The sequence below is a fragment of the Amphiprion ocellaris genome, chromosome 13 (genome assembly GCF_022539595.1).
Source record: "Amphiprion ocellaris isolate individual 3 ecotype Okinawa chromosome 13, ASM2253959v1, whole genome shotgun sequence".
Taxonomy (NCBI): domain Eukaryota; kingdom Metazoa; phylum Chordata; class Actinopteri; family Pomacentridae; genus Amphiprion; species Amphiprion ocellaris.
The window spans coordinates 3,233,028-3,244,497 of record NC_072778.1 but is presented as its reverse complement, the minus strand read 5'-3'; the positions used below and the strand labels follow the sequence as shown (position 1 = coordinate 3,244,497).

General features: G+C 39.3%; 2 protein-coding genes across 7 annotated transcripts in view; both read right to left on the bottom strand.

Moving 5' to 3' along the window:
• Positions 1–658: 658 nt before the first annotated feature.
• thoc3 (THO complex 3) lies at positions 659–6,080 on the bottom strand. The gene is made up of 6 exons (XM_023285652.3): positions 5,866–6,080; positions 4,255–4,411; positions 3,661–3,865; positions 3,039–3,200; positions 2,748–2,848; positions 659–1,109 (listed from the first exon to the last, which is right to left on the bottom strand). Exons 1-6 carry the CDS (start codon positions 6,043–6,045, stop codon positions 946–948), a joined length of 969 nt encoding a protein of 322 aa, XP_023141420.1. The 5' UTR covers positions 6,046–6,080; the 3' UTR covers positions 659–945.
• A 1,654-nt stretch (positions 6,081–7,734) lies between these two features.
• shtn3 (shootin 3) overlaps positions 7,735–11,470 on the bottom strand; it is a 44,854-nt gene continuing 41,118 nt past the window's right edge. For all 6 annotated transcript variants that reach the window (XM_023285651.3, XM_055016406.1, XM_055016407.1 and 3 more), the window contains one exon: positions 7,735–10,802. In XM_023285651.3, coding sequence (XP_023141419.2) covers positions 10,679–10,802 — 124 coding nt within the window. In that variant the 3' untranslated portion in view covers positions 7,735–10,678. The remainder of the gene's footprint in view (positions 10,803–11,470) is intronic.

Below are 11,470 nucleotides of genomic sequence, written 5' to 3'. Positions count from 1 at the left end.
CGTGTCTTTCATCAGGTGACTGGCCTGACAGATCTGTCAAATTTTGTCTAGCTGGTCACGCCCCCTGACCTCCGATGGTCTCTGGAGGATGGATTCCCAGGTGTGCCAGCCCCCTCATCCTGGTTCATTGGATCATTGGACGGCTTCCTGATCTCAATGGCCTCTTTTATCCACCTTTTATATTTGTTGGCCTCTCATGTTATCATTCTGTGATTATAACAGTCTATGATGTAAATATACAGATTGTGACAGATGTGTCAGGCCGGTCACCTGATAAAAGACACGGGAAGACTACAGATGTAGCTGAAATATGTACAGGTAAAAATATCCCTAATAATCCTTACAAAGTCATCAGATAAAAAGAAAACGCTTATCTTATGAAAAGATGACAAAATGAACACAATCAATTTAACATCTAATCTTGACCAGAGCAGAGATTCCTGGCATATCTTCCTCATACAGTGTCTGTCTGTCAAAAGATAATCTGGGATGACGTCAGCCAACAGCTGCAAGGAAACACCTTAGTAGGGGGAAAGAGTAATTTTCCCTTCACAGACTGCACAACTAAATAAAATAAATACACATCTTACACCTTTAACCTGCCGAAACATCAGAGAATTTCATCACAGTTGAACAATCATCAGGAGATACACACAAATTACAAAGAATCCAATTTTATTATTAAAAAAACACAGTATTTTACATAAAAACAATATCTTACAGCACTGGGAATTGTATGTTCACCTGCACCCATAAAGCAGGGAATGAAGTCAGCTCTTAAAAGGGAAAGTTACAACAGCTGCGCCATCTGCTGGTGGTTTTAGGAGCTGCAGCCAAAATGCAGCTTCAGGGTTTCTGTTCTTTCCTTCAGATGCTTCCTCAGCTTTGCTCTCTGGTAGAGGATCTCTCTTGGTTTTACCAGAAAAAAACCTTCGTTGATCCAGCTCAGGAGTCGTTGGGAAGGCCAAACAGTTTGACAGTACCCGCCTCTCGGTTGTTGTCGTACTTCCCTTCCTTGTCGTCGCAGGCGTAGGCCAGCAGCGGCCGCTTTGGGTGCCAGGCGACTGTAAAGGTCGGAGAATCGCACTGAACCTCCCACAGCTTCTCTCCTGCAGCGCGTGAGGAAATGGGAAAATGTGCACATGCAGCACTGTTAGAAGGCGGATACTGATCCAAGTCTCATTTTGGAAGAAGTTTGCCTGTTTACAATTATTAACACTTTAAATTTCTCAGGTCTTGATGATTGTTTCTTCTCTGATGTGAACCGTCTTCACATTACAGGCCTCAATGCTCAATTCATATCTGATCTAACTGTGTTGATGGTTCATCTATAAACCTCCACTAAGAAGGGCTGCGACTACTGTTTTCTATTGTTTTTACCTCCAATAACTGAAGACTTGTTTGGTCTATAAAATGTCAGAAATGATCAGACGTCCACAACTCAAAGATATTCAGTTTCCCGTCACAGAGGAGTAAAGAAACACGAAATCATTCACATCCAAGAAGCTGGAATTAGAGAATTCACACTTTAAAAAAAAAAAAAAACTCACTCAAACCAGTTATTTGACTTTTAAATGAGTTGGCAACTAATTTAATAGCTGACAACTACTTGATTCATCGCCATAAATCTATGCCAGATGCTGAAATGTACGGTGGACCTGAGAGCTCAAAACAGCCCAACTTGGGAACATTCATTTTAAGAAACTGTTGCAACAACGACAACAGTTCAATCGCAAAACATATTGAGCAATTTCCTGCTCAGTGAAGGACAGACGCTGCAGGTGAGACAGTTTTACTCCTGTCTAGGTTTTCCTTGAGAAGAAGATTTTCTGTTCATGTCCAACAAATTTAAAATCTTCCTTGTCTCTGTTGACTTCTGTTGTTGTTGTTGTTGCTCCCCATGTTTGTTTGTTTACAACATGGTGCCAACAGCTTATGTGCATATGGACCAGATCTGACATGCAAAAAAGTAATATTTGTTTTTTCTTCACACATAACTTTTAATGTTTTTCTATGAAATTACAGGGGGAAAGAGAATCCCAGGTAGTATGTGACTGAATCCATTTGAAAACAGACTCCCAAAGGTTTCAGGAAGTGTTAAAAAGACAGATATTAAATGTTAAAATGGCTTGCCATAGCGTCAAGGTGTCTGTAAGGATTGTTAAATTTCATTTCAGCCTGATCTCACTGAAAAAATTATAGATTTTTGTAAACAAAAACAACCACAGCTATATTTCCTGCTTGATACATATGAACAGAACCATCATTAACCAAAGCAGCAACAGCACAAAAACCCCAACCAGATGCTCCCTTTTAGAGTTTAAGGTTAAATGACCTTGAAAGCAGCATTAGCAGAGTTGGTATAATTACAGTACGCTAACTCACTGTTGTCTTATTGCTGTGAGAGGAGCAGCAACAGACGTTCATGAGCAGTGATTTGTCCTGATAACTGTCTACTTGACAGTGTTTTTAAAATTTAGAGAGGATTAAATTTATCCTCTGCGCCAGCAGCTTTTATCATAAGAGAAACATCACTGATTTGCGGTGGAATTTAACAAACTGAGTAAAATCCATTTAATGAGCAAGAATATAAAATGTACATGACTAGCTGGTGATTTTATGAATGTGTCAGTGAGTGACTGAAAAACAAAAGCTGCCACCTTAGTGACTTTACTGGCACTAAATAAATGTCTTGCTGTTTAAAAGCGTCCGTGTTTGCTAGTCTGACAGTAAACTATGGTACTGACCTGTTTCCACCTCAGCGATGTCTATGAAGTGATCCTCAGAGGCGGAGGCCAACATCTTCCCATCGTGACTGAAGCTCAGCGTCCTCACCGGCCAGTCCAGTCTGCAACGAGCACAGCAACAACATAAAAATCCAAGATTCAATACAGAAAACACTCTGAAGCTAAACAACTTAACAGGGTATGGTCATATTATCATGTTTTTAAGAAGACACATACGTTTCAGGTGTTATTAACATTAAAATAGGAATGTATTTGCATGTAAATATCAAACAGAAATCCTTGTAGACGGACCTGGAGAAGCAGCGGACACACACCAGCTCCTCCACGTCCCACAGGCTGACCAGGGCGTCGGCACTCCCCGTGGCGAAGTACTTCCCTGTGGGGTCGAACTTGATGCAGATGCAGTTGGATGGATGAGCGTTGATGGACTGGATGGGCTTCAGCTCTGGATAGCTGCAAACAAACATCCTGTTTATTTCAGAGTTCTGTACTACGAAGCCAGTTCAACATATACAGACTTTCTTTGTGTAAGTCGACTTAATATATTTATTCTATCAATTAATGCAGCTGATTATTTCTAAGTACAGCTGTACTATATTTTTTTTAAATTTTTTTTTTAAATACATGAGTATACAACAGATAAAAGTGTTTCCTTATTGACAGTATGTACTATTTGATTCTCTTAATGATACATTAAGATTTTCACTTTCAAAAATAAATTGCAAAAACGATATCTTAAGCAGCTGTTGAATTTTCTCAGCTGTAACAAAAAAAAAAACAAAACAAAGAGAAACCAGAAAAAGTGACTCCAGAGCCATGACAGCAACATTCACACAGCTTTTCATGAAGGCTGTTTGCATTAAAACTCTAGTTCTGACCCTCAGCTTTAACGTTTCGCTCCGTTTGTTCCTACCTCAGAATATTGATGCAGCCGTTGCCGTTGGTGAGGAAGAACATGTCGTTGTCGTTGTTCCAGGAGATCTCGTTCACCTCGAACTTGAACTGCTCCTCTGCCTTGGAGCGATGCGTCTTGGCGTCGATGAAAGTCACCACGTCGTCTTTGTTGCCCACAGCAATAGTCTGACCATCCGGGCTCCAGCAGATGTTGATGTTCTCACCTAAAAACAATCATAATTTGAGGCTTTTTAACAGCCTGACTCACGGGGACAGTGGTTTAACTGGGACTCTGGGTTTCAACACAGAAAACTTTTCCTCCTTCCTTCAGTAATAAAATGTTTCCACCAGCATGAAAGTTTCCCGTGTTTTCACTTGAACTCTTTATGCTGAAAATCATGGTTTGGGGGCTCCATAAATTAAATGATATTTGTGTTTTGCAGTATGTAAATAAGTAACTTCTCATACGAACAGAGTGAAACAGTGCAGCAGGAAGTCTCAGTGGGAATTACTGTATCTGTCAGCTGCAGGAGGTTGAAAACTAGCATCTGGGGCCCCGTTTGTAGCCATAAAACTTCCACACTCCAAACACCCACACAAACTAAAATTCTACCTTTTGTGGTGACAGTGGCAATGCATTTGGTGGTGCGGACATCCCATATGCGAATGGTCTTGTCTCCAGATGCTGTGACAAACAGATCCGGGTTGGTGGGATGCCAGCAGAGCTGATCGACGCTGTCACCATGACCTCTGTAGTTGTTCTCTTTCACCTGTGGGCAGAGGCCAGATGCCAAATTACCTCTGACTATATCAACGAGCAGTGCAGTAAGAAAACAATCCATGTACATTAGTACTTTATTTGAAAGAGGAAGAGAACAACTATACTTTCAAAGCTTGAGATTACAAGGTTACCGTGCTAATTCAATAATGGAAATAGAAAAATACTATTTGAAATAAAAGATTTTAGAACTACAAAAGTATAATCAACTACTACAAACAGTGGCTTCTGAAAGACAACCCCAGGTAATCACATCAGAATAAAGTAAAATCTCATATCAACACTCAGCAAATTTCTGTGTTTGAGTTCTCTTGTTTTTGAAACACTATAAACAATAACTAATTTAGATATAGCAGAGATGAAGTTTTATAAATCTTGTCTCATGCCAACTCTGATTGCTCAACTATGCAACTTATGGTTTTAATACATTTATCTTAAACACTACTTATAGTTTTAATGGTTTATTCCACCCAACATACTATTTTCTGTCTAAAATACAAAATACAAAATAGAATACTGTATAAAATCCCTTTAAAGCTTTATTAGTTTAAAGCTATACGTAAACTTAAACATCTGTTCTACATAACAGTTTTCCATGACCATACATAACTGACAAGTTATGGCTTCAAAAGGTTTACTCCACAAAAATACTGTATTTATAAATAAAAGGTTCATTGCATTCAAATAGGACATTGTAATTGAAAAGCCATTTCTTTAAAGGTATATTCTACCCAAAATATGACTTTTGATCCAAGTAGTTACAGTTTTAAAATATTATTTCACCCCAATATTACACCACTCTAACAAAAAAGTCAGATTGTACAGGTTTAATCCAGCGAAAACTGAGCATAGTTCTGTTATTTATACATTTTTTGATATGTGCAATAATGTTATTCTTAGGCCTAGTACTTTGGCCTAGTATATTTTGGTTTGTTTTCATACTACATTTGTAAAATGTCTGCACTATCTTTGCTGCTGTAATAATGCCAATTTCCCCACTGGGGAATTTATAAATTGCTGTCTAATCATATCTTTTGCTCCCCTTTAAATCGGAATCAGAATCCACTTTTTTTGGCCAAGTTTGTATGCAAACAAGGAATTTGACTCTATTGAATATTGCCTCTCATTCTACAGTAATCCTAACAAAAAACAACAACTAAGTACTAAAAATAAGGTACAAGTTGAGGAGAGAACAATAATAAGTATTTTAACGCCCATAAATAGCGATATTTACAGCGTGTGGCGGGATTACTGAGGTAGGTGTGGTACATTTAAAGTGGTCACCTTATTGCACGGCCTTGAAAAAAATAGTTAACTAAAAACTGGGGTCCTAGAAATGCGCTATGACTAAAAAGCAGCCACTAGAAGAACATGACTTCCTCCATTCATTCCCTGGAGCGATGCTAATGCTAACGCTAGCAGCTGGAGCGCCGCGCCGCCACTCACCAAACGGTCCTTTTCAAGGACGAAAACGGAGGCTGTCTTGTCAAAAGAACCGGAGGCGAGTCTCCGGCCGTCGCAGCTCCACGCCACCGAGTGGACTTTGGCTGTGTGAGCCGGGAATTCCCGACTTTTGTTGTTATTCCTGAAGCTCTCCTGCATCTCTTGGTAGTACTGTGAAGCCATCTTGAATCTCTACGTAATATCTCCGCGACAGGTGACGTATGGGCGCGTCGCCGCCCCCTGGTGGTTCGGAGTGTAAACAAACCAAAGCTGTTCGTTTAGTTCTGTTTCTGTTCTTCTTTCTGCTTGTTTTGGGGAATGTTTGGGTAAGAATCGGTTGGGTGAATGTAGTTTCATTATTTTTTGTTAAGAAACCAATCATATTCCCTTATTTTGGTTCTTTTTTATAGCATTTTTCTTTTTGTTCTCCTAATTATAGTTTTTCTTTGTTTTATGTACTTCAAGTTCTTTCTTTAATACACAATCTATCACTCCTAGTGCCATTTTATAGCATTTATTGTCAAATTTTACTGAAATCTATGATCAGGAACGATAGAATGTATTTAATTACATACTGTGTGCTCATTTTTATATGTAAGTCTTTGTCTAGGCCCCTTTTTTCATTAATTTATATCCTTCCTCTTGCATTTACTCAGGAGGGCTCAAACTTTATGAAATTGATGAAAGATTTTTTATTTTGCCCTTCAGTTCTCAATGTATCAGCAAGTACAATATCTGAACATGGAATGTAAGCTGTCAATTATGGTTCTGCACATGCACATGTTTTTGCACATTTATTTTATATTAAGTAAAGGTTTTACTGTTTTATTACCCTATTAACTGTATTGTTACTTGCATTTTTTCCAGATATGCATTTATTTATGTATACCCTGCACTCAGCTTGTGTATGGCAAGACGTTTAAGACACAGAATTGCTTCCATCATTATTATTTTTCTCCTAATTTTTTATCTTTTATAATCTTTTATTATTTCAACTAATATCATTTTATGACGCCGTGTGAATTAGCCTCCAAGTCCATTTTCTGGTTTAATTTTTTAGTTTCTATGTATTTTTCAATCAAGATGTAAAGCACTTTGAATGCCACTGATTTGTTTTGAAAAGTGCTCATTCAGCAAAATTTGATTTGATGATTTGATGAACGTGTCTTTTTTCATTGTAGCAAAAACGCAAAACACACTGAAGCTCAGCACCAAGCAGCAGACGCACTTAGTGACTATATATCTGTTGAAGAAAGCGGATTTTTTTTTTTTTCTAAAGAGCCGAAAGAATTGGTTGAGAGGAAGGAGTTTCAGTGTAAGTGTAGTTTTCACAACCTGCACTGCCCTCAAGTGGCCAAAAATTAGCACAGGCTTTAAAATACATCACCCGTCCAAAAAAACGTTGCACACCATAATGTTTCATTGGACCGCCTTTAGCGCTGAGAACGACACACATTTGCTCTGGAATTGTTCCAGTAAGCTTCTGCAATGTCACAGCATTTATTTCTATCCAGATTTGCATTAATTTTCACCAAGATCTTTTCTAGTTTCAGAAATCTCCTTAGTTGTTTTCCTTTCTTGATGCAGGCCAATAATTTGACCCTTCTGAGACAGATTCACATCCTTCCATGTCTTCCAACATGGTTGTTTAAGAAATGAGAAGCTCCTCACTGCATCAGTGAGGGTTAAAGAAGTTGTTCCAGCTGAAACATATTCACCACTGCAGTAATTATCCAGTGGAAGGCTCTTCCCTACTTGCTTAGTTAAATCCAAATGGCGAATTGTTTTTTTGGACAGGTAGTGTATGTTATTTTCATCTGAGGCTAAATGCTGCTTTCTTCTACAAATAAAGACACACACCAGAACATCGGGTTTAGTTTGAATTACAGTTTATTTCAAGTGAGGCTAAAATGAAAATCCATGTTTTTAAAAAACTTGCAACACTCCATTTATATCCCAAACACACACAAACTCTGTCAGATACAGTAATTCCCTTAAAGTAGCCACTTGGTTAACATCTATGCAATCGACCAGTGGACCCAAAACTGCTGCAGGTGGACTCTACTGCCGTCTGGAGGCCTGTGCAAGGCCTCGATATGCATAATATTCAGGCCCGCGGCAGCTTTTAACTTTCACTGTGCAGCCGTACCCTTATCTGGTCCTCTGCGTTAGAATAAAATACATGTAATGATCGGAACAAAATGCACTTTTAAACGTGATCCTGTGTTTTAAGAAACAATGGAAAGGTGTGAAAGCGTAATACAAATGTGCCTTATGTAATTGCATACTCTTCAAAATTGTTTTCAATGTTGCATCGCATGTCAGGAAAGCTATATATAGACAGCAGGCCCTACAAAATAAAATTAAAATAAAAAAGCCAAGGAATGCACGGTGAGTTGTGACGGTGAGAAACAACGAGGGCATCTCAGAATTTGTTCATACAGGTTCTCTGCACTCAGTGCTGATTCAGAGGAGGAAGACATGTGATGGGATCTCATGATTTTTCACACCACAAAATGGACTTTAGGTTCAGAGGCAGGTGATTGTGGAGAGGTAGAAAAAGTACACAAGCACTTCATTCCCCCAAAGCACTTCTAATCTTTCGCTCATTTCACAGGAAGAATGGCTCTTTTTCTCAGTGAGGCCCCTGAAGTGGGTTTTGGTGAAACTTTGACCCCTGAGAGTATTTCTGTTAGATGTGCTACCATCGAAACCTCTTGTCGTGTTCCTCAAACCCTGCAACATCAGCCACATTTTGATTCCACCTCCGCTGATAGTCGACCCGCTGGAACCTGGACTGCAGCCTCAGCAGCAGAAGTGAAAGGAAGAAGCATGCTGATTTTTGGATTTTAACCCTCATTCCTGCCTCCCTCTACTGGACTGTAATCCACAGAGGAGGCTAAGACGCTAAATACCAGGATACTGTAGTCAGGGCTGCACAATTAGGGCATAAATCAGCTGAGTTTACTTTTCTTTAATAGTTTTTCTCAGCTCTAATCAGCAGCAGGGTTTTCCAGGTGGTGCTAAAGTCTGTTTCCACCCTCATCATTAATCCAAATAATTCACAGTGGAAACCAAGCGTGCTTCAAAATGAAACCATGACAAACTATATAGCAGCCCAGTCCTATAGCAGCACAATGTTAACTTTGAAGTAAAACGCTGCTGCCTTGGATACCAGCTTTATACACTACTGTTGAAAAGTTTGGGGTCATCCAGACAATTCCATGTTTTCCATGAAAACTCCCACTTTTATTCATGTGCTAACATAACTGCACAAGGGTTTTCTAATCATTAATTAGCCTTTCAACACCATTAGCTAACACAATGTAGCATTAGAACACGGGAGTGATGGTTGCTGGAAATGTTCCTCTGTACCTCTATGGAGATATTCCATTAAAAATCCAGCTAGAATAGTCATTTATCACATTAACAATGTCTACACTGGATTTATCATTCATTTAATGTTATTTTGATTGAAAAAAAACTGTTTTTCTTTCAAAAATAACAACATTTCTAGGTGACCCCAAACTTCTTAATGGTCGTGTACATTTGTTTTTATGTAGATTAATTGTGCAACCCTCACTATGAAAGAAGAGGAGGAGAAGGAGAAGAAGTCGGAGAGCTGGATTCTAAAACAGTACAGTGCATTCCTTCTGATGGCACAAAGTGAGCAGGTCCTTTGTGCATCAAGTAGAAAAGAAAACATCAACCTATAAAGCTTCGCGGTCATTGTACAAGTCAAAGTGTCTGAAGGAAACTGAGGTTCTGTGCAAAAAAAAGTGCATCTTCCCTCATTGTCAGTCTGTTCTGTCCTCCTGGATCCACAGGTTCGTGTTCAGAAACCTTCAACGAAAAACAATAAATGCTGCAGTTGTTGAAAATCAGCCGCTGTAGAAACTTAGTGTATAGTCGCTGTGGTTGCTGCTTTTTTGTTGTGGGATTTTTTTGTTTGTTTTTACTGAAGAGGCTGCAAAAAACACACTAATTTTAGCTGACATTTCCTAACCTTATTAACAACTTGAAACATTTCCATGTTAAATATGCAGATTCAGGCCCCATACAAAAGTATTTCCTTTGCCTTGTTGGGTTTACATGGGTTTACATACACTGGAAGGACTGAAAACGCTGTCGTATGCATGCCAGGCCGGTAGTCGGTGATGTAACTTTGTAGAGGCACACTCCATGTGACCACTACCTGTTCCTCCACAGACCAGAAGAAGTACAGCCTCAGATGTAGAGCTGGGCTGATTATCTGGTCTATATACTGAACATGTGTTCAGGTTTACATTGGTAGGAATGTTCCTACATGTGACAGTTTGACTTACGGATATATTCTTCTCATGGAAAACCTCTTCTATTACCAGAATCTGAAACATTAGTGACCAGAGTTATGAATGTTGAACATGCAGACTGCTATTTAACCGTTAAGTTCAGTTTTTTGCGGTAATTTTAATTCTACCTGCAAATTCATGTGAGAGATTTTAGCTGAAAAATGGTATAAATGTACACAAGCGACAGACACAGTGGAAGGTTTCTGCAACGGCTGAACATGTCTGAACTCCATGTAGGAACATTTAAACCCGTGTTTCAGGAAATCTGACCTTTAACTACGATATTGTGAGCCGCGACTGCAGGCCTGACTGGTTCAAACAGTTGAGTAAATCTGAAAAACATAAATACAAAGTCAACATTTTCATTCTGGCTCTGACCCAGTGAGCAAAAAAGGCAAAGATGTCTCTAAACCGCCCGATCTGATCGCTCCATTAATGCACCGATCAGGTTGCAGAAACAAAACCTGGGATCCTTGGAGTCCATCCTAGCAGTCGGCGTCGGTGCTGTCGGTGCTGTCGGTGCTGCCGTTGACCGGCTCGGTGAGGACGTCCCTGCTGGGCTCTGCATGGACGACTCCGTTCGATTTGATTTGATCCTCGTCCCCGACGCTGTGGAGCAGAGAGGAGCAGGTCAGAGATCCAAAACAAGTGAGATAAACACTGTGTTTAATCAGTTATATGCAGTTTATATACAGTCTGCATTATTCAGAGAATTTTAGTATTTTCACCCTCAAAAGTACATTATAAACAAGAGTGGTATTGGCCTCATACAGTGTATGGAAACGTTCAATTTCTGACTAAAATTCAGTCTTTTACCAACATTTCAGGAATAGAATTGGATGTGTGGTGAGCATGGTGAGCCGAGTTTATTCTTTTTCATTTTGACAAGCCAAACCAGTGATGTGGACTGTGGTCAGTAAGTGTGCAAAGTCCCAGATTCATGTTGAAATTTAAAAAGATACGATGCTTATTAATTAAAAATTTGATACCTTTCATAGTTTCAATTGCCAGGAAGTTAAAATGTGACCTCTGCTGGAGCCACTTGATCATGTGGATCTGCTGGAAAACAATTTTGTCAGTGTCCTCTCTGAAGTTCATGGCTGTGCTAGATGATTGATTGATTTGTTTGTGTTTAGATGCATGAAAAAGTATGACAGCTTTCTAAAGTTTTTACATTTTAATGACAGAGGAAGTCCATCGGAAGAACTCGCATAGTGCCTTGCAAAAGTATTCATACCCCTTGAACTTTTCCACATTTTGGCACGTTACAAGCACAA